We start from the raw sequence: 24,190 nt of genomic DNA on the forward strand, positions 1-24,190 counted from the left end.
TACTTGAATTTATATAGTAGGTACATGGTGAAAAATGTTTAAACATTTCCAATTCAAACGTTCTTGCAAATAGTGCTCCTGCAAAAGTAATTTTGTTACACAATTTACAATCACTTTTTCTCAATATTTCCCTCAAGCATCTCATACTCTTGGCTCATATGCCACAGCTGTATATTACCCACGAAATCCAATAAAATGTCCAATAACTGAAAATCTACCAATATTTATGGATATTTGCGGTAAATGATGCTCTTGAGTGCTCCCAAGAGCCACCTGAGAAATATCTTATTGGGCAAAAATTAAAAGCAACAACGGTACCCCACAAATCAAGCACAACCTCTTGCAAAAATCCTCAAGTGATCCTCCAAGAATTCAATGCATTTTACAAGAAAAAAAATCAAGTGGGAAAATAGCAAAGGAATAAGGACACGCAGATTGAAAGAAGCTGAAGGGCTCATAATGAAATTCTTCACGTGCATTAACAATAAAGAAGTGTTTTCTGTTTGTAAAGTTCAAAGCGGAATTTTAACATTTCTTTTTCTGTCCCCATTCTATTGATTTTTTTTTTGCTATCTACCCAGCTTTTCAAAATATAAGTAGAGTTCCTCAAGAGAGAGAAACGATCTCAAAATCAAAAGCATTTCGGATAATCTCTAGTGAGCTCATTCAGCTCCTGTAGAAGCTCTCTATTTCGAATGGTTGTATGTGATGAAGAAAGGAACGTGTGTGTGAAGGCTACTTAACAAGAGATTAGAGCACTCTGAAGAATTGGCAAGGTGTTTCTCATCTCTTATACACTCCAAACTATATAAGATCTGTAGACACAAAAACCACTGTAAGCACTCACAAAACTAATATAAAGGTAAACTGAAGTTACTTTCTAGTGGTTGTTATGAGCATAAAAAATAAATTCTTTTTGATTTTCAATAAAGAAAGAAAAAAGAATTCATTTAAAAGGAAAATTTCTCTCTGTCGGCAATAATGTTCTTCTCGTGTGAAATGTTTTCCTACACATGCCACTTGAAAATTCAAAGAACTCCGCGTAGTTCATCACCCACATGGTAAATTAATGAGTTCACCTTTTTGTCTCACAAATCACTCCCACTTTATCCATCAAAGCTGCGAGATTATCGCCTGTGTGACTTGGTAAATTGGATATAGAGAACTCCCAGAAAAATCATCCTTCTGGTGATTCAGAGAAAATTGTAGCACGACAAGAAGATTTGGGTTGTTTTTTTTTCTTCCTTCGTATCTTCTTGACTTTTAGCTGTGTTTCTTTCAGACACAGCTTTTGTGTACCGAGCAAAATCGAAAGTCGTCAGATCGGGCTCAAACTTGGGATGAGCACGAATTAGGGTCCCCACATTCCAAAAAACGTATGCGCCAAAAAATTTTTTCCGGCCGGCCGGCCGGCCGGCCGGCCGTCCGTCCGTCCGTCCGTCCGTCCGGAACCTTTTGCTAAATTACAAGAGAACGGTAATAGATAGAGACTTGCGGTCAACGGCAAAGTTTAAATATCGACCGGAAGACATCCGATTATGAGGTCAAATCCACCCCCCCACCCCTCCGTCCGCCATTTTGAATAACCTCAAAATTTTGTTTTCGCTATATCTCAGCCCCTGTAATAGCTAAAAATCTGAAATTTTGATATGTTGTAGGGGCCATCAAGAGCTTTCCAACGATACCTCATTTTCGAAAATCGGTCAAGCCGTTTAGCCAATATGGCTGCCACAATTTTTCATCGAAAATCGACCATAACTCGAAAACGGCTTGACCGATTTTGATCAACCCGGGGTCAAATGAAAGATCTCAACAAACCCTACAACTCTCTAGAACATCCGAAGTTTCAAAAGTGACCGCTAGGGGGCCAAAAATCAAAAACAAAATTTTCGATGAGTTTTCGATTAATATCTCGAAAACGCCATTATCGATTTGCTTCATTTTTTGATATGTTATAGCTGACTATATTATCTAGCTCCATGCCAAAAATGAAGAAAATCTATGTCGCCGTTCTCGAGATATAGCCTTCCAAAGTTGGCATGTCATATCTCGAGTTCTACAAGTCCGATTTTAATCAACTCAAGCGCAAATGAAAGGTTTCGTGAAGCTCTACAAATGTCTAGAACATTGCAACTTCGAAAAATGACCGCGAGAGGCGCTAAAGTCAAAATAAAAATTTTCGAAAATTTCGAACTCGAATATTTCGAAAATGCTATTATCGATTGACTTCATATTTTAATATATTATAGTTGAGGTTAAGACCTTTCCAACGATAGCTCAAACTCGAAAATCTATGGAGCCGTTCCCGAGATATGGCGTTTTAAAGATTTCTTGCGGGATGACTTTTCAACTTTTCCCGACTTTGCGCGTATTTAAATGAATTTGCGTTCTAGTTTGCTCTCACAAAATTGGTACACTGAAAGAAACACAGCTCTCGTAAGCTTGGTCAGCTTACCAGTACATTTTTCCGGGTGTTTTACAAACAACAAAAATAACATAATCTAAAAATCTAATCTCTGCTCTATGCCTCAAATATATCTCGCCAGGGAGAGAACCTCCAGGGTGGAGGGAAGGAGATCGACTTGAGGAAAAAAATTTTTGGAATGCTGAATACAACACAAACAGATATGATCGAAAAGGTGACTTTTAACTTTCATCTTTTGGATTCTTGTCTCTCCTGTTGTCTTGTTTTTTTTTCTCTTCTACCTCCAGCTCTTTTTTTTTGTACCTTCCCCACCTTCATAGCATCTTCCAGTATTGCATCTTTCTCACTCCTCGAAAACCTCCTGACGTTAGGAAAAAAAACTATTATGTATGGGTTTCAGTTTCTTGAAATGGTCAAGAAAGAGAGAATTATAAAATATGACATTTTCAATTTAGGAAGATTTTCCCCGCCCTAAAAAAAAGCGATGCGAATAAGTCACGAAATACATGTAGACATGTTGGTGAAGTAAAAATTAACCGATCATAGTCTGGGTTTGGTATTACCTCGTATATATGTTTTTCTGTGAAATTCGATTAGTTAAACCCCAAGACGAGCCTGACTGAAGAATCTGTCCTCGTTGATTGCAGGATATGTGGGAAGATTGAGAACAAAAAAAAGGAAGGGAAATATCCCTCAAAAACAGGGAGTCAAGTGTCTTGTGGAGAGACCCACTTGAGAAAGACCAAATCATCCTTGGAATCAGCGTTAAAATCAACAAACAGCAAGCAATCATCTCGGGCACGTGGCCCACTCCAAGTGTCACGCGGGAAATGGTCATAAAGAGCGGATTTACTTTTATTCTTCTCACCGCATTATTGTGTGAAAACCATTCAGTAAAATGTATGCTACGTAATCAATTGTACAACAATTTCGTGTATGTAGAAGGTACTTCCGAATCACAATTTAATTGCTTAAGTAGCTCTCGAAGAAACACCAACAGCAGCGAATGATCTTCAATGAGGTCTAATCCCATTTTATAGGTATATAGCTGAGTGAATAAATATACTTAAAGATGATGCAAAATTTAATGTCAATAAGAAGAAAAAAAACCGAGAAAAATATAAAATCATTTTATATCTTTCTAATTTTTTTTTATGTGTTGGTTGGGACATAAATCATTTTAGGAAAGGTTAGCTTAAGTCTGAATTTCAAGGCAAGAAATTATTTAAAAAAATTAAATTGATAATTATTTCTCACTTAAATAAGTATAGGCCAACTCACAAAATTACTTGAATTTTAAATATTGATTTTCTCATCAAAATCAGCCTGATATAAGACAATAAATTTCAACCATGAATACATTTTTTTTTAAAGCCGATCGAATTAAGAGAATATTAAATAATTGAAACACCCTGTAGTTAATCAATGACGAGATCAGTGCGTAAGTAACCAACATAATTGAAGTCTCCACAGGGAAAACTGACGCTGTTTACAGAATTTCCACTCTGTATAGAACCTCCTGGAAAAACAATCAAACAAACAGATGTTCAATACGAGGGAAATTCATCAATTTCTCTTCCTATTTCACCGCATGAGGAAATTCCTTCAAGAACTCGCGCTCTCGACAAATGATGCCCTTCTTCTCAAAATATTTATATACATCCCAATTGCACACATCAATTTCCCCCCGCGTGGTACCTTCATGCTATACGTAAGAAAGATTGAGGATTCACCGGCGATAGATATTCTTTGTCACTGTTTAGATAATTAAAAAGGTACCCCAATGCTTTCCCCATCATCACCCACAGACTCATGATGAAGTTCGTGGCATTTGATTAATTGTCTACAAATTCATCTTGTTAGGAATAAATTCTCCAATCGCGCAATGCGTGAAAAATGTTAAACATACGCCAATTGCTGTGATTCATCTTCGTACACTGGGAAGCACTCCTGGGTGTATGCAGATGGGCAGAGCACCAATTGACAAGCCACTGATCGATATATGGCCAAGAGAAGTGAATGTTTTTCACCCACACCCCCTCAATCGATGAGTTAAGTGTTCGTAAATAAACATTGCACAAGATATAAAATTCCCGCTCTGTACCAATTAATTGGTGCTATTGCAGAGTTTTACGGGAGCAATTGCGGAATAAGTTTACTATCCCCATATAAAGAATTTATAAAGAGAGAGAAGATTATGCTTTGAGACAATGTTGCAAAAGACTGGTGCTCTACCAGCTTTTCGGTAAGATTAGAAGAAGTGCGAGGAGTACGGGAGTTGGGAAATAATTATGCACATAATCGAGTCAGATGCACACACGTTAGGAGTCTTGTGTTATAGAGACAAAAGAAGAAGAATTAACTAATAGAGTTGAAATAAATCTAGTTAATAAAATAAGATTTTTGGTTTTAAATTTGAATATAATTTTATTAAATTAAATTAAAAATACAATCGTTTTATTATATCCTCTGAAATATTTTAACCACGTTTATTTTAAAATCCATTTTGTACTTCTAAGTACCGACGGTTATCGATTTTCATTTTAAATTTTTATAATCCAACGTGCAATAAGCAATAAAATTGTACAGATTTATCCCAAATACTTGGAATGTTCAAAATTATCATGTCTGGCAACACCTAATAAAGTTGCAAGTTACCAAATTACCAAGAATACTAAATCCGTTTGGCAGACACTAACAGGTTAAGGTAAATTACGCTCTTAACACATTTCATGAACCCATTATCAGGTATAAAATTTGACACTTCTTTTTGCATATTGGGTTTGCCAAAATCCTAAAAATGCTGCAGAACTCTATAAAAATCTTAAAATAAAAGAGGTTCATGCAGCTTACAAGGGCCAAGTACCTAATTGAAATAAACGGAAAAAACAATTTTAACCCACTCAGCCTTAAAGAAAATCAAAAAAGGATAGAGAATCGCCAAAAATATTCACCATTTGCTACTGGGATCACAAAGAAAAGACAATAAAGTTTCGTATGAATTCAAAAAAAAAATTGGCGGCCATTTGCCATTTTGTCCCTTTCAATGCATCAAGTATATCAGCTTTCAATTTGGTACTTGGCTCTTGTAAGCTGCATGAACTCCTTTCCTAATAGACTTATGATTAAAATTCTTCGAATTATACCTATAGATTTTCTTTTGTGTATACAGGGTGGTTCAAAACTTCAAATATTATTGTTATTGTAAAACAAATTAATCGAACAAAAGTTATTAAATGTTTAATTTGCAAACAGAAAAAAACCTAAGTTAAGCCTTCGTGATCTTTAATCTATAAATTCGCACGTATATTTCAACTCTAGTTTGAAGTCATAAATTCAGCATAATTTCTGCATCTCATCAGATGGGTGAAAATAAACAAAAGGCGAGCCTCCTCGAGTGCTACTGAATGTTGCACAGGCGGAGAAAACAATTTTCGCGGATAATTGCCATCGCCCTGAGGGATCCTCCTAATTCCCACTTTATCTCTCCCATCGCACGATCATCCTTGGTGCATTCTATACATATCTTTGATAATTCCCCTGGCGTATTATATACGAAATATTGGATGATTTTGCTCCCCAGAACCGCCTACATCTCACACATTTATTCCTCTTTGGGAAACACGCATCAATTCTTCGTTAATCTCTCACTCACTCCTTTAGAGAGCGCGAGAAGGTACCTTAATAGCCCACCATTTGAGGCAATTTTCTCCAAAAGGAGGCGGCTACAGATATCAGAAGGTAACATCATAATTTTTTACACACTCTCACACGTCTTGAAAGTTCGGTTACGAGTTTTGCCGCCGCATGCATCCCGCACCCTTGAAATTGGCGATGAATCTTTTATTCGCGAACAAGGCGTATCCTTTACATCATCCTATGTTTGCATTCACCATGAAAGGAATATGTCAGAGGGCGGAGGATACATTCATGCTGAACACTCTAAATTGGTTCCAATTTCACATTTTGACACCCTCTTGTGGTGTGATTTAGGGAGCCATATGAGGAGATGCCCCTTTTTTTTGTAGGCAGAAAACAATAATTCCCGTGGGGCGTCAAAAGATCACCACACCACGATGTGGTGAGAACAAAAACCCGGAGGAAGACATGCGAAATCACCCAGGAGCAATCAAATGAGTCGGAAGTAATTAAAATTTACATCTCACAGCAGGAAGATGATTGCATTTTTGTCAGGCCGCCGCGTACCACACTTGCTCTCCTTTTTTTTTCAGGACCAAAAAGTCAAGAGTTCTTTTTTTTTGAGAAACTCCCTCGACTTCTTGAGAAATCATATAAATTTTGCGTCTTTTTTGTGCTTCCACCAACACTGCATAGACACACATTACACATAAACTCCCAAAAAATAAGAATGGCCAAAAATTGAAAGGATCCGAAAGAAGAAGTACCAAATATTTTCCGGGAACAATGAGCCTTGTTATCCCATCTCTTTCGCATTTTTTCCTCTCTCAGTGAAACGAAAGATTCCACAGGAGCACAAGGATATGGAGGATGGAGTGAGAAGAAGAAAAAAAAACATAGGAAGGCGCAAGAGAATTGAAAATGATGAAAAACGATGCACAAAATACTTCGCCCATAGAAGGAATACCACGAAGAAGTTGAACGGGGAAAAAGGACGAAATTTATGATGCAAACAATAGATTTTTAAAAGGACTCTCCTAACAATTTTTCTCCTCTTCCTCACCACCATTTCGGGGTATTATTCCGTGCAACGATCACTTCGGAAAGAGGCTCCTTCGACAGCGCGCAGTCTCATTTTTCATCATCAAGAGTTTCTGCATTTGAGGACTTTTACCAGAAGTTTTGTTGTCCCTTTGGGTGCAAAAGGAGGACAAAAAAGCCTCAAGATCAATTGGCAATCACTTCGATAAATGAGTGTGGAACGAGGATCAGATTGTATGATGAATCTCCTTAAATGATTTAATAAGTGTGAAGTGTGTGAGTAAACAACTAAAGGGATTCCCTTTTAGTAATCTCAAAGGACACACACACATCCTTGAGATGAATGAATTCTCTGTATAAACATAGGGGTGCAATCTCAAAAAGTCACAATATTGAGAATTTATCTCAACGATTTTTTTCTTCTTCATGAACTGTATATGAAATCTCCTCAACTCCTTTCAATATAATCTCCACAAACAGTATAAGATGATTTATTCAGGACAACACAAAACACCCTCATGTCGTAGTCAAACCCTCTTACAATATATCTGAAGAAAAAGTTATGATTATTGCACTTTGAACTCTTTCCCCACACACGACCCTTTGGAAATATATTTTGGGATCAATCACACATAATGGGGATGAAATTGGGGGTGAAATCGAGGGTAAAATTGAGGGCAGCAGTCACAGAGTTCATGAGCAATAAAGCACCAACCCTCGGAGCTTTTATGAACCCCACATGACCCACCCAAAGTGTCGAGAAAACTCCCCCCGCGTGCGATTGATGGGGTAAGATTTTTGCGATTCATAGTCCTTGGGTAAACCAGCATCATTTTGACATCATTTGGGCATCATTGGGCTGAATATCAATGAATCCCAAAAATGGTTTTAAGTAAGATTTGGCAACCGTCGGACCACGCACAGTAAAAAGAAGATATGAAAAGAGAACCAAAACTATCGGTACAAGACAGATGTTCCTTTAGATCCCTTCCAGGAACCCAAACAAGACAATTTCTCATTCTCACCCAGAGAGCACACATCAAACATTTTGAAGTGATGCACCCCCAGAAAGTCATCAATAAATGAATAATTATCTACGGGTCCGAAAATTCACACAAGGATCATTTTGAAGGATATTTTTTGGAGGAGATTCTGTAGACGCGATAAGGATGATAAATAAATGTTCAACTCACCGGTGTGTGTTCGTTTGTGGATCTTGAGGTTCTCGGATCGTGCGAAAACTTTGCCGCATCCGTGATAGGGGCACGGGAAGGGTTTCTCACCCGTGTGAACGCGAATGTGGTTGACGAGTTTGTACTTGGCTTTGAAGGGGCGCCCATTTCGAGTGCATCCCATCCAGAAGCAGGCATGAGTGGTGCATTCGGGTCCACCAACGTGCTCCACTGTGAGATGTGTCACGATGTCTTGCATCGTATTGAAGGTCTTGCCACAAGTCTTCCTCCCAGCACCCGGTGCAGCAGTCTGATGGAGCATTGGGTTATCTGGGTCCACCCAGAGACACTGCATCTCCTGCTTTATGGCAGACGGCTGGTGGTGTCGCATGTAGCGAATAAAGGCACCCGGTTGGGCGGCATTCATGGGCAAATTGGCGAGATTGTGATGATGGACCGACGGAAAATTTCCCTGATGCGGATGATGGTATGCCGGATGTGTGTAATCCGGTGCAATACCCATTCGCATTTGATGCTGATGGAAGTGATGCTGCCCCACAGAGTGATGATTGAGATTGTCATGCATCGAAGGGTGCGGGTGGTGGATGGAAGGGAAGAGCATCGTTGAGGGATCCGCAGCCGATTGACTCGCGCCCGTTGGTGGGATGTACTCGTTGTCACGTCGCAAAAGGAAGTCCCTTGGGTAGAGGGAATTTTGCGTATTGAGGTGACTCATGTGTGTCGCCGCCGGATGATGTGGCGGATACCCTGCTGTGGCTGTATTCTGATAGGGATGTTGGGTGGATGCAGATGAGGACATATCGGTATTCATACCAGGTGCCCCGGTCATCCCTGATGCTGACACAGTTGCATCCTGCGCCAATCCCGTTGGCGACATCTTCAGACCATACGTGGCCAGGTGATGAGCCGACGCTCCTGTGTCCATAAATGCATTCATCATCATCTTTCACCACCACACTTTCATCAAAGTTTCTTTCTTTTTATTTAATTAATTTTTTTTCTTCTTCGCACTTGCAGTCTTTTCTCCAAAATTCTTATAATCCCAAAAAAATAATTTCACGACACTCTCTATATCTCAATATATAGATCACACACAGCACTAGCTAGAGCTATATAGTTAAATAGGATTCCAGGTCAGGCAATTAAGTCATGATTGTCCCTCCTCGACTTAGGAACCAAAATACTTTGAACAGTCTCATTTGGAAAATCACTTTATTATATATTAAGATTTCCAAAATTCACAAGGATGGAAAATCTTTATTTTTTTCTGGGGAAACCGTTTTGATTGCACCAATTTAAAAATAAAACACCCGTAAAAATAATATTGTCAAATTTTGTATTTTTTTATGATTGTTGGGAAATTTGAAAAAATTAAATGTCTTGAGAATTTTTTTAAAAACAGAAATCTACGCGCCCGTTTAGCGTTTGATGAAGAGAAACAGCAGCAACATGGTGCTTCCAATACGACAATCGCAGCGGGACTAAAGTTTCAAATTCTATCAAGATTTGACCTCACTACAGGAAACCATGTCCCATAGTGAGCTCACAGCGCCAAGGCAACCAACGACTCAACTCCGTGACTTGAATACCCCACGATGGGCGTAACGCACAACGTAAAAGTAGTCATCTCGCTTCATCATTTACCCAATTCCCCTAATGCTGAGTCTTCGTCAGTAACTACCAGCATTCATAGTGTTGCCCGATAGATTTGTGCAAGCAGGATGGCAATGAGAAGAAGTACACGGTAGAGTGAGAGGTAAGAGTTTCTTGAAAGATTTGTGCAAAAAGGACGGATAGTTGTTGAGGAATGTCTGAATGTTCCCTCATAGCTTTTGCAAAAGAATTGTACGCACTGTTGGGAATATTTTGTAAAACATTGGCCACGATGGCAATCGCAATGATCCACTGAAGGTGGTAACTGGTGTACTCTTCGCCAAAGAATCCAATATCCCCCCTCATGGGTAGCCACATGCACAGGAAAGACCTCAGCGATGGGGTGAAAATTCCAAGTGGGCATCCTCGTGTGCTCTTGATCCAGAAACACAGCAAGCCTGGTGATTCGACAAGAGGTACCCAACTGCGCATCACACCAATGGGCGCGGCGACACAAGAAGTGCCATGGTTGGTGTCGGAAACTCACCAACACGAGATTCCCCTGAATAACTCGCACTCCCACCAGGGCGGCGCCCACAGCTTCCGTTGCCGATTGGAAGCCTCATAATCATCCACTGTGTTTCTTCATACCAAAACATAGCTCCTGTGCGCGCACGATCTCGCGAGGACGAAGAATTTGCAGCACAGTTGTGAGGTTGCATGCTCAAAGGATGGATGCTGCATGCGCATTCTTCCAATGCCTTGATGTCTTTCGTTATCGTATGCTAAATACCTCATGTAAAAGGATTGTGTGCGTCTGAGAAAGAAGTCCTTTTTGTGGGTCAATTTTCAAAAAAAAATCGTTAAATCCTCTACACAGTAAAAGCCCGTTTTGGGCCCTCCTGCTGGCCACAGAATACAATTATCTCCTGGGTAAATTATCCCCAATTGACTTTTTAATCCCTCTTAACCGAGATGGTTGTAAACTTTGCTCCCTGGCGACCGATTAGCATGCAAACGTAAGCGGTTTGTGTTGCAAAAGTTCCCAAACCGATCTTTATGAGGTGGATTTTGGAGGGACAAAAATAACATCATTAACCAATCCTTGTACAAGAAGACAATATTTTCATGATCCTATTTTTCGAAGAAGAACCAAAATATGATGCTGTCCTAAACAAACATCATAAAAACTTGCACGAAATTTTTCAAAAAAAAATTTTGTCTTTAAATCTTCTCACTTTGAGCTTTTAAGTTCAAGAGTCTTTTTAGAGTTTTAGATAAATCGTGATAAAAATCACTCGTCAGGAGGCACAGAACACACGTTGATCACAACGCACGAAATTCAAAGCGTTCCATTCCGCCAAAGTCGCAAGAAAATATTATTCGTTTGGTCGGTAAATAAAAATCAAACAGACATCAATGAAGTCCCATTGTCAACTAAAGCTCAGACACTCCTAAATTGCCTCCGAGTGAGAACCGGATCGGCAAAAATATTAAATCAATTTGTAAATAAATCATCTGTTCCAATCACCGTTTCTTGCATTCATTGAAAGGCAAAGTCATGATTTAGGGGAGGATGGCCTAAATAAGACTGTTGGAATTTTTAAATATTTTTTTTGTCTAAAAGGATTCAATTTCCTCGTTTTTGTATCAAGAAGTTTTCATTGTATTATTAAATATAATTAATCAATTGATTTTCTATATAATTTTATTTTTTTATCTTGAATTTGAGGTTATAATCTGGCTAAATATTGGAAAGTCTATTAGAAATCTGTTAAATAATGTATTCTGATCCCAAATTCATTCATTAAATATTTTAATGATCCTTAAAAAATGATAACGATTAATTCAAAGGATATGAACCCAAAGAGATCATATTTCAACAATGCTCCCCTAAAGTATTTTACAAAATAAATAATTTATATACATCTCTTTTTAACCAACAACACACCAATTCCCAAGAACCAGCTCCGGTGTGAGGGAGCAAAAACGTGGTCGGGAATTTTTCGATGGTCAGAATTTCTGGTAAAGTCATAGTCAAAAGTTGGTATGTATACGAAAAGTCAATTGCTTTATAGCATCCTCCTTTTAACTTTATTTTATGCCTTTACAACTAACAAATTCTTTTTTCACCCAACCATCCCACTATGTGCGCTGCCATAGCACACAAAAACCTAAATAATTTACAACCGAACATTAGTGAAACTCATGGCTTTTTCTCTCCTTGACTTCTCGGCCATTGCGGAGAGAAACTTCTTTTTGCTATGGCAGGAATATATTGCTAGAAGTTGCAGTGAATTCAACAAAAAAAATACATAGAAATACATAAATTACCTACTTATATGTAGTTTTGGAATAGATTCAATACACAAAAAGAAGTTTTTTTTATATATGAGAAAAACAATTGCCAAAATTCTATACATATATGCCATTTATAAACTTCTGTGGAAGATTTCACTTTGGAAGTCAATTGGTGCAGCTAATTTCTTAGAAGTAATATACTTATAAGAATCCTTTCTGAACTCAGAGTCAAAGGTGAAAAAAACACCAAGGATTTTAAGGGTTATTTGAGGAAACCGTTAAGTTTTCAAGAATGTTAGGAAAAAACAGGTAAACTTTTGCTTTCTAAATCATGTAAAAAAATAGTGTCTTCGATCCAACATTAAATAAAATACGAAATCATTTTATTTGGAAAAGAAAATGAAAGAAAAACTCTTATTCAGGATTTTTTTCGTGAAAGTTTAACATTCAAAATTATCGAGAAATGTAAATTTTCAACTTATATCCTTAAAATTTATTGGTATAAAATTCTCATCCGAGGAACAATTAGAATTTGTTAAAATCAATAAAAGATGAAGAAATTGTTGAAGAAACTTTCCATTTTCCACTGGGATTAGCTGGAAAAAGTTCAGAAAAATGTACCAAAAAGCGTAAATATTTCTTATTTTTCCCCTTCAAATGTTTCGAAACATTTTCGCGGTTTGGAACTTTTAAAGAGAGAAAAAACACAATTGTGACGTCATTTTTTGCAGTTCTAAACAAATATTTACAGAGAACGTATTCCCAGCTAATAACAATAAGATATGGAAAGTTTCTTCAGTGATTTCTTATTCTTTTTTGATACTCTATGATTAAGTGTCCCAATGATTTCTTGAATGAAAATTCTATTCATGTATTAGTAAATAAACTCCTTTGGCGCTAAAACTTTCCAAACTCATCTTCTAAATGAACCTATTCGACTTTCGTGTAAATATAAATTAAAATTTCCAAGTTTAATGGAGCAGATTTGGGTTAAATTAGAATTTTTTTAATTTCTTTGTTCTTAAAAGAAATCAAAGAAATCATTTCAGAGAAAAATCAATTAAAATTTTTCTTTAATATGCAAAACAATTTTAATACATTTACAATAATATTGAGAGATAACAGAGCGTCTCAGGAGAGACAGGGGGTGTCTCCTGTGGGCAGCCACAGAACATCCGGGCAAAAGGTATATAAATTAATAAATTGAAAGAATTTTATTAAGCGCATGAGGGAGAAAATGATCGGAATCACAAATCAAAAACGCGTTGAAGAATTGGTTCGAATTCGATTTGAATTTGGTGTCCATAAATTACATGAGTGTCTTGGGAGAAGAGCCACGTATCTTTTTTTTTTGCTGCTGCTCCTCCTATATAACCCTCCTTTATAAATAACTCCATCTTTCTTGAGCGCAGCGGTTGTCCGATGTAAACATGTCCAGCAGAGATGTATTTGGAATGTGTGATTGAAATGTGAATATTTCCATTTGTCAGGTGGTGGATTTAATTTAATTTTAATCGCACTGTTATCTCCCTCTTAAATCCAACAAACACCTTCGCCTCCAATTCCCCATATAGTACACCACACAGCCTGAGCGCGATGGAATCTTCAGCCATCCGTAAACACATGCTTTTGCTCTCCACTATGGGAAGATTTTTTTGTTGTGTTGTTGATCTCAATGAATGTCTAAATATTTGGGATTTCTTCTTGGTTGAGTGATAAAACCTAATCTTCTCCGCATTGAAAATCATCCTATGCGAAGTGAGGAGGATGCTTGAGAGGTGACAAAGATCCTTCTCTTTGTCACAAACTTTCCCTCTGAACCTTAAATGAATGGTGATGCGTAAAGGATAAAAAAAATGGTGAAAAAAGGATATTTTTTCCCTTAATCCGGAATTGAGAGATTTTTGATTCATTATCCCCCAGGCAGATCATTTAAATCTCTGTTCTCGAGAGCTTCTGGATTTGTTAAGCTTGTGGTGGGACTTTGCGTCTCTCCCAGACAAGAACTGCGCCCCATTCTTAAGTGTGTAATGAATTAGTATACAATAAATAATCCTTCTCGTCATTTGATGGGTTGCCTGGCTTCTTCTTCGCCTCCTCGTATGGTTCATCAATTGCCCCACAATATTTTATTTAGTGCTTCGAAAGTCAAATATGTGCACACCAGTTATTAATTATCCCAACATTTGATGAACACAATCCATTATTCTTTTGCCCTCTCACACACAAAATATTTCTTACATTCTTTCAATTTGTGCTTTTAACCTTTTACCATCTTAAACGTTCCTCTTTTTTCCTCCACCAACGTCGTCTTCTTGTTTTGGCTTTGCCTTTAATAAAAGATATAAACTCTAATGTAAATAAATAACTCATAAATTGTTTTTACGTCTTCTACCCAAACTCTTTTTGCTCGCACCACAACCCAGTCTGAACTAATCACATTGAGGATGATTTTTTTGCCCTTCCACGGTGGGTTTTACGCGTATATACACAATCATTTCTCTTTAGCTAAAGACTTATGGGAAAAGATTAGTTTCAAAAGCAAAGCCTGGCTACTGCATCGATCCCAACATGTGGCAATTAATCTCTAGCACTTACTGTCCAGTAAGCAGTTACAAATTCTCAATTAGCTACGCGAATTATTTTACCTAATTAATTGTTTAGTAAATTTTCACGTTCTTTTTTTCCTTCTTCAATTTTATTTCTCTATGCCGTAACAATTAGTTGATTGTACCAATCAATACCAACCCCCCTTTAATCGAAAAATATAGATAGCTCCTAAAACGTATATAACTATATAAAACAATATAATATTGGTATTTTGATAAAAAATTAACCAACATTCAAATATGATATTAATTAATTGATCTCTCAAGAGTAAAATAGTGTTTTGTACTTTTTCACGTGCACATAACATTAAGTTTCTCCTCTAATAGCATTTCGATATATTGTAAAATAAATCAATAAAAAAATGTAGTGAGGTATTTAAAAAAAAAGTGGAAGGTATGAGAAAAAGAGTTCGAGAGACATAGATGAGAGAGAAAAAAATTGGACAGAAAGGAATTGTTAAACGTCTTTTAATTTTTCATAACCTGCCAAGGAATTGTTGAAAAAATCAATCAATTTCAATATTTGAAAAATGACCACTTCAAGGGAACAACTTTTCTTTTTCTCTGGTGCTCATTTTTTTTTAGTTCTCCCTCCTTTTAGGCAACTTTTTCAATCAACCACTCTCAAAGACATCATTTCGTGTGAGAAAATTGATCATTAGATAATATCTCCAACATCTTAACGAAAATTCCCACCCAAGAAGCTTAAATTTTTGCAATAGCTTATACCTTTATTGCTGGTTTTACACACGAGGAAAACTTTTTACTGTTACAAAATTCATGACAAAAAAGGAGTTTATGCGATTTTGTATGGGAAAACCCTTAATTCGATAAAACAATCAGGATACTCCTAATTCTGTAAAGAATAAGAGAAAATAAGAGCATCGTCAAGGAAACTATTCTCATTTTCTTCTGGAATCAGTTGGGAAATCCGGGAAAAATTTACTGAAAAATGCAAACAGTGACGTCAACATTGTGTCTTAAGCCTCTTAAAGTGTACGAAAAATTCAATTCTAGCTTCGTTGATGATTATTGAAAAGGAATTTTTATGTGTCATGCATTGGAAGAGATAAAAATCACAACAGTGACGTCACTGTTTGCATTTTTGGATTTTTCTCCACCAGCTTATTCCATTGGGAAAATTTAATTTTTTTTTTTTATCATTTTTCACTTTTTTTGATTCACAAGATTATGCGTGTACCGAATATTTCCTCGAAAAAGAAGTTTTTCATACAGAAATGAATAACCTCCTTTAGCCCAATAAATTTGTTAATAACTGAGAAAAAAATATTAAATAAAATGCCAAATTGTTATACGTGTAAAAACCAACGGAGAAGAGTGAGAAAATCATCGAGAGGGAATAAAGGAGAAGAATAAAAGTTTTTGGTGACTTCACGAAGCGCCACTTAAGATGCCTTTTTTGTCATGTTCATCTGATAAGACGTCAATAATGCTTGGTCTCTTCATCTAATTATTCCCACACGGTGTATGGTCAGCAGACGCGACCCCATAGTAGTGTGTAAAACATATTTGTCTCCTCGACGAGGGAAACGATCCTATAAATGGGATTTTGGCTCTCAAAGAGATTCGTATCACGGTCACATGAGACGATCTTCTTTCTCATCTCCTTTAAATGAGAAGGGAATTTACGAGATGATCGTGTGTTAAATGAATTTCTGTGGAGACAAGGTGTCGTGTGCCACACATTTTGATAAATCAGCCACATCAGGCAAATCTTGCGCCCAAAAACTCCCGACTTTGTGACCACAGAGATTTGTCCCGTGTTCGAGATATCCATCAGCAGTTTGAAGAATTTTTATTCATCGTCTTTTACCTTTGCGCGACATCGTCAAATCTTGTTTAACACGAAAATTCTCTACAGAATGGATGTTCTTTTGGGGATAAGGGTGAGACTCGAAAAAAAAGCTTAAAATGTTGCCATAATTTACAATAATTTCACACAAATAAAATCAAATCAATTCATTCGTTTATGGAAAATACTTTTCTTTTCTCCTTTTTTTTCTCCTCGTGAAGAAAGAAGAAAATATGACGTAGATAAATTCTTTATGAGTGAATCAAAAGACATAAAACACGCTGATATTACGACATATTTTGAAAAATACTTCGTTATGGATGCTGACAGAGACAAAAAGATGTGCCGAATGATCATCATAGATGCCTCTATTCATTTTATCTCTTGAGATTTTTAGAAGACGAACAAAAAAGATTCTTATCGACAACCCAATGATCCCTATCGAATTCCCAACACACAATCAAGACCGAAATATTTTTCTACACAGCATCAAAACGGTTTTAGTTCCCATTTTCTCCCATTATTTATTGTCATCATCATTTTCATTCTTGGACTTGGGTGACAAATTATTTATTATTAATATCTCCACAAACGTGCACGACGACAAACTTCTTAAGCATTTTATTCTAATTAGGTTACTTCTTCTTTCATATGGACTCTCTTCTTCTTTTGATGTTTTGTATTGAAAAATTATTCAAATTTCGTGGATTTGTCTCTTGCGATCACGTCATTTCCTCTACCAGGGGAAAAAATTAAATGTTAAAGAACTTTTTCAGAGTTTATTTCGTTAAAATGTTTAAATTTCAGTTTAAAAAGCTTTCATTTTTGATGATTTTTAGGTGAATTTTGAAACAAAAAAAAATTTAAAAAAAAATTTTTTTCAACGGACATAAAAACATTTTTTTTACATTTGTATCCTTTTTGAAAATTTATTACTTGAGAAAATCTCAGCTTTTGGCTTTTAATATATCTCTTTAGTCTTTACAATTCTATAAAATCTCAAAGTTTTGCAAAAAAAAACTATTTCTGTATGAAATTTTCATAAATTTCAAATTATTCATAAAAGTCTAGCTTTTATATTAGTTCTGAACATTCTCTTTATCATCTAACACCAATGAATGTCTTCCTTATGCTCTTTTCATTAGGAAAGTGGCTGAAAAGACGAAAAGAAAAATACAGCTTGGTGAGGAATTAATGAATTAAAATTAATAATCTACAACAAATTGGACAGGCAAAGTTGGGCCAATAAAAATACAGATAAGACATTTAATTAGCATAAAAAGGTTTATGGTCATAAATAAAAGGGTTAATCACAATATAGAGAAGGAGAGAAAAAAGAAAATTTCAAAATGGTCATTTAATAAAGGAGATGTAAGAGGAATAGAACAAGATTTCAATTTAACATGTAAATTTTTGAGAAGAGAAAAATAAAATATCGAAAGGATCAAGAGAAAAGCATTGACGATTCGTAGTGAGAGGCCAGTGAAATATACAGCAGGAATTATTCAACAATATTGATGGATATCTTTTTCACTCCATACATGGCACAAATCTTTAAAATCTCATTGGACCGCTATAAGAAGCTCAGTATGAGGGCATCAAAACTAACCATTGAACAGAAAATTTGTGACAGCAACAATATTTTGTGAACAATCAATTTTCTCAACTGTGGCCCAACTGCAAAATCGCAAAATACCAATTTGAAAGAAAATTAAACATAAGAAATTCGTGAAGAAATTGCTAAAGAGAATTCTCAAAATTCCACCGCAATTTTCTCTTCGCTAATACCTGAAGATTTTTTTTTTTTATCTTCTCCCGAACTTAATCTCTAAGCAATCTCTTTTATGTAATTTTTTTTCTTAACAATCAACTTTAACGCGATGGCGGGTATGGAGAAGAAAAGGAGATAATTGCCTATAATTCTGCAATTAAATGTGAAATTATTGTAGAAAATTCACATTGTGAATCGTGTTGATGGATAGTGAATTGAACGAGAAAAAAAAAGAAGTGTAGCAATTTTAATTTATCAAAATTATTCGCATTATTGTGTGGCACAACACAAAAATCTGTACACAGCACATCGGCGACCCGCCTTATTTTCTTTCATTTCATTCACTATCCTTTCATATAGTTAATTCAATCATTTTTTATTATGCTCCTATGCTCTCCTTGATAAATGATGCAAAATATAATACACATTATATAGAAAGACTCTTTTCCACCTCGGCCCGAACGAATTTTCACTTCACAAGAGCACCATGGCGCAGCATAAGGAAAAGAGAAACATTCCTTTTGTGAGTTTTATAAAAGATATCATTGAGAGTATATTAAGAACTTTTATGCGATTGCACATCATAAAAAGATCATTTTTCATGTTGTCACACAATTGATATATTGAATGGAATCGATAGCGATGATCGTCTTATGTTATTTTGTGATTCTTATTTTGGCCATTGCGTATGTTGAGCTAAAAGGTTTTTAAACATCGTAAATAAGGAACTCACTTAAGTAAGTAAGAGAAAGAAGTAAGAGTAAGCTGAAATACTTTCTACTTCTTATGCTTTACAAATAAAACGGTATGATGCATAAATAACATTTTCTCCGAATTTTTAGGAAAATGTTTTACCGAAATTAGCTAGAAAAGACCACAAAGATTTACCTAAAAATGGAAAAAATGACGTCACTGTAATGTGTTTTGTCTCTTTCGATGGATTTTCTTTTTATAAAAAAAATATGCGTTGTATACCTTTAGCAATCCATTTACAATATCAGTGACCTTTCCATGAGGAATCGCGATGTAAAGGCGGCAAAAAAGATACAGTTGGACTTCGTTATGCTTTCGACTCTTTATAGAGTCCTCTTCTCGATATAACCCGGAAAAAATTATCATCCCCCAAATCATTTCTCTCTCTTTGATCCGACAAAGGTTTTGCTCTTGTGCGAGTCTTTTCTCTCTGCGCGCGTAAAAAAAAGAAAAAGCGAGCATCCAACATGGTTGAATAGGTGAAGGTTTTTCATTCGAAAATGAACAAAAGGACCTAACAAAATATGCGCGAATAATCCATTAAAATTCAATTAATATAAATTGAATAAAAGATTGTGGAATGGTTTAATAAAAAGCAATAAAAGGCAATTTGTTTTGCAATTTTTGCTCACTTTGAGTACTAACTTCCTCAAAGCAATTTTCGTACAAACTCTCTTAAGGAGATTTCCATCTGTGTGTGGAGAATATGGGGGTGATTAGATTCAATTAAAGCATTTGTATTGCATATGAAACTATTTCTATTGGAATTTATATTTATTGGCATCATTCAAGGAAAATACATAAAGTTTTTTTTTATGTTGTTCTGGATGAGATGATAAATTTCAGGTAATAATTTACATGAACTTGAAAAATACGCGAGAGAAACATTCTAAAAGTCAATACAATAAAAAGAAAGTATTTACGGAGGAAGGGAAAAAATGCGATGTAGGGGCAAATAAACAAATTATGGCCAATTTGCAGTGAAATTGGAGATTGGTGTGGAAATATGGGTGGAGGCGTGAAATTATTGTGGCTAAATGGAGCACAACACACAAAATGTACCACAAGAATGAACCCATATAACCGAAATTCCTTGGACATCCCGCAGAGTTTCAAAAGTCATTTGGGGTCTAATAACGATATTATTACACATACAAATGACACCAGAATTCCTGGCATATATATTTTACACAAAAAAAATCGAGAACATTAGAATGGAACCAACATGGAATGCATAAAAGGTGTGTCTCCATTTTTCTGGTCAAAGATAAATAGAGAAATTGTCTCACTTACCTGTACGAAAAAAAGAGATCTCAATGGATCGAACATCAGAGAAAAATCTCCGTGTTTAGATCCACCATCTGCCATTCCATTGAATTTATCTTCCTCTTTTTCTTACGTCCGCCTTGCACATCCCAAGGATATGCAACATAATGTTTGCAGACACGCAGAGATTCCATTGTGGTGGGTATTCTCGGAGATAAAAGTCCAATTGCACCCTCACTTGGGGGTCGATTTATGCATTTCTTTTTTTCGGACTGGACCACGGCAAATTGAGACACCACATTCGGGGAACCTGATGCGCGAGTCCTTTTTCTGGACCACAAACAATCCAACCCACAGGGATGCTGACTTTAGACACGAGACCCTCTATAACATCTGCTACGGTTATCCTGGCAGGATACAATAAAGAAATATTAGAGCAATATTAACCATAAAGGAGTTATGTTCTCACACCTACCTATAAAGTTTCAAAAAAGGAGGAAATAAAATGCAATTAAATTTATTATGGTGAAGAATTTATGGCAATTAAAGAGCAAATATTTGTATTTTATCGTTTTTTTTTTGCTTTTTTTATGTAACATGATGAAGCAAACAAATCTTTACCAAAGGAAAGAGCAAGAAAAAAAGTTTTTCTTCTGAAAACATCGAAGCTTTTTTCAAACTTACAGCTCTTTCTTCTTTTGAAGGATCATAAATTCTAATGAATCCTAAATTATTTCCTTCAGTCTGAAAGCAATTTTTCACTGTCTACCTAACACGTCTTACATGAATGCTCTATGTGTGGCAATTTTTTTTTAAAGAGCCTCTAAATCTTCTCGTTATGTACACTTTCTATTTCCAGGGACATTTCCTGATTTTTCTGAAAAAAAAATCTCAATTAATATGCAAAGTTTTACACAAGGCAAAAAAAAAACATTTTTCAATCCATAATTTGAGGAATTTCTTGATTTCATTTTTTGTTTGAGCATTGAGACGCATAATTAATTTATATCACATAAATCATGTTGCGAGTTTGTAGTCTTCTTTCTCCGAAAATTAATTTTCCTTCCCATCCTAATGTGGCCATTTACATAAACATGTTGTAAGACTAATGAAAATGACAAAATTCACCCCTTTTTTCCATTTCCTCAGCTATATATGTATGTATGTATGTAGGTATATATTTTATGAGAGAATAGTGTGAAGAGAAATGAATATTTGTGCTGTGAGTTTGTGCGAAGAAATAACATTGGTGTATAGTTAATTAAATAATAAGAATATCATCGCATCCACTTGTGGTGGCATGGCATGAATTGCGTTGCTGAAACCCTCCCGCATCCGCCTCCCCAACCATATCCAGGAATTGTGCTCTTTTTGTGCCACAGAAAAACAGCGCTTCCATTTTGCAAAGTGAATGAGAAAAATTGGCACTCATTACAATTCAATTGAATTCACTCGGCTCCCCCACTGGCATAAACAATCGCACAGAATCCGTGAGTCAAAATCTCTGGTGTGCGGATGCTGTGTGCGGATTGTATTAATCAACTTGTTGAACCCGCACAATCGTCAAGTGGATTATCCTCCAAATTATCGCTGTAATTTCTTTCAATTGACGACAACATGAACTACATGATGATTCGCTCTTTCTCTCTCACTTAATCAAATGCCATTTATGTATCTGATGTGAAGGGGGCGAAATGAGCAAACATACTTCTTATACTTTTATTAAATCTCATCTTTCGAGACCTATGTGATGCTGAATTTTCCCTGGAACAGAAAAAAAACATTACACAGCAATAAATATGTCATTTGGTAAAGTATAATACAATTTATTTTCTATACCCTCCACCCTGACATGCTTCTCTCGAAAGGGACAACCCTCAAATATGTGTGTGATCTATGACAAAAATATGTGCAGTTTCCGGTAATATTGCACGCGCCTTCTGTGCGGGAGGCTCAAAAGGGAAAAAGAAGAGGCGCAAAAAGCAAACAATTCCCTCCTTCACTTTGTCATGAATCCAATCCAGCACACAAAGGTCCCTATCCTGGAATTGTCATCTCCATTTCACTCGCTCATCTTTTCTTTATGTGAAGAAATTTTACTTAAAATCGTGTGGGTAATAAATAAGAGCACGAAATTGACCAAATTTTAATTTTTAAATATTCAGGGATTTATTTTATTTCCGGAAAATTGTTTTAAAAAATTCCAATTTTGTTCCAAAATTATTAGACCACATAGGTATTAGCTAATTAATTAACACCAATAGGTGCACACGAAGATCTTAAGATAATGATAAACTATATTTTTTAAAGAAATTTCCAAAAATTAAAATACTTTCTGGTTTATACAGAAGAAAGTAAAAAATTAATTTTTGCACCTCACCCTGTATTTAGGGAAAGCTTTTCTAATGTGGGTAACTTCGTTACGCCTAAATATGAAAATAGAGGCTCTTTTCTTCTACCGAAAGGGGCTATGAAAATCGAAAAATATACAAAGTAATTCTTAAAATTACTTTTTTGATGCCAAAAAAGTTTTTATCGTGGATTAAGTTGAAAAATTTACATTTATAAAAAGTAAGATTAGAAGATGATTTCTGGATAAAAATTTTATAATAATAATATAATTAAACATCCAAATAAATTCAAATTAATGTCAAACAAACACAAAAAAATAATAAAATCACAATTTAAGAAAAGAATATCCCATATTTGGAACAAGTTCCCCTATTTACCTGTTTGAATAACCTAAACGTGCGCATTTAACATTAAAAATATACAGCTTTATCAGTCACGTTTAAAATATCGTGAAAAATTCAAAACAAACGCAACTAATCAAATAACGAGAAATTTCCCACCTTTTGTGGAAATATGTAATAAAACATGTAGCATCAGATTATTTTTAGACGCGGAAAAAAACATTTTTCACAACTTAATCATAAACAGACAAAAATTGTAACTTCCTCAAGCATGTACATATGGCCAAAAAACCACCACCATGCGGAGTGAAAGTCATAAATAACGCGGCATTTTAATTAAAACGTCGTTAATTTTATTATTTAGTACGGCGAAATGTAATATGAAGAATTATGTGTAGCAGTTTAATTTTCGCTGTAATTTAATTAAAATGGCTGGCAACAAACACACCAAGCTACCGATTTATGTTATGGGCGAGAGAAGTACCGCGTAAGAAGAAAATGTTACCATTTCAGTGTCCATGAATTGTAATTTGTGAAACAGGCGCCTTGTACAAAATAAATAATATTCTTAAATGCTCTCTCAACTATGAATGCGCCAAGAAATTGCGGGTGCCAAAGAGGATGGGATGGTGGAATTTGTACACAGTATAAATTAATTCTCGATAAAAGTTAATTTGTGGTCCCCCAGCTTTTCTCTTTTATTAATTGCATCTCGTGAAGCACCACACTGCTAAATTCTTTCATGGCATACCGATTTATTCTGACTGAAAGCGGAAGATTCTTTGCTCTTCATCGTGATGGCCAAATATTTATTTGAAATTGGGAACTTATATTTTTTTTATTTTAAAGAAATTCTTCAAAACGCTTTAAAAATTTATTAAAACATTTCACGAAAATAAAATAATTCTAGAAAATACCAGATAATTTTTATCAGTGTATGTTCCAATCAAGTATGATTCACATGTACAATAAACAAATTATGATTATGCAGTTTTCTCTTTGCAAACATCGAAAACTTGCCATTGAACATCTCACGGGGGCCTGGAAGTTGCTTCGAATAAATTTGTGTGTGTTTTTGTTAGGAAATTGCAAG

The 24,190-nt window shown here is 35.6% G+C and overlaps 1 protein-coding gene across 11 annotated transcripts in view; it reads right to left on the reverse strand.

Annotated features, from left to right (window-relative positions):
* The window catches only part of LOC129794458 (pair-rule protein odd-paired), a 36,985-nt gene extending 25,655 nt beyond the window's left edge, over positions 1-11,330 (reverse strand). For 3 of the 11 annotated variants that reach the window (XR_008751051.1, XR_008751055.1, XM_055835213.1), the window contains exon 1: positions 8,299-9,779. Coding sequence is in view for 1 of the 11 variants with exons in the window: in XM_055835213.1 (XP_055691188.1) it covers positions 8,299-9,241 (943 nt within the window). In the remaining 10 variants the exon portion in view is untranslated. Of the gene's footprint in view, positions 1-8,298; positions 9,780-10,438; positions 10,952-11,002 lie in introns of those variants that run through there. The other 8 variants (XR_008751057.1, XR_008751056.1, XR_008751054.1 and 5 more) reach the window with 8 other exon arrangements.
* Between the last annotated feature and the right edge of the window lie 12,860 nt (positions 11,331-24,190).

The sequence above is a fragment of the Lutzomyia longipalpis genome, chromosome 1 (assembly GCF_024334085.1).
Source record: "Lutzomyia longipalpis isolate SR_M1_2022 chromosome 1, ASM2433408v1".
In the NCBI taxonomy this organism is placed as follows: Eukaryota; Metazoa; Arthropoda; class Insecta; order Diptera; family Psychodidae; genus Lutzomyia; species Lutzomyia longipalpis.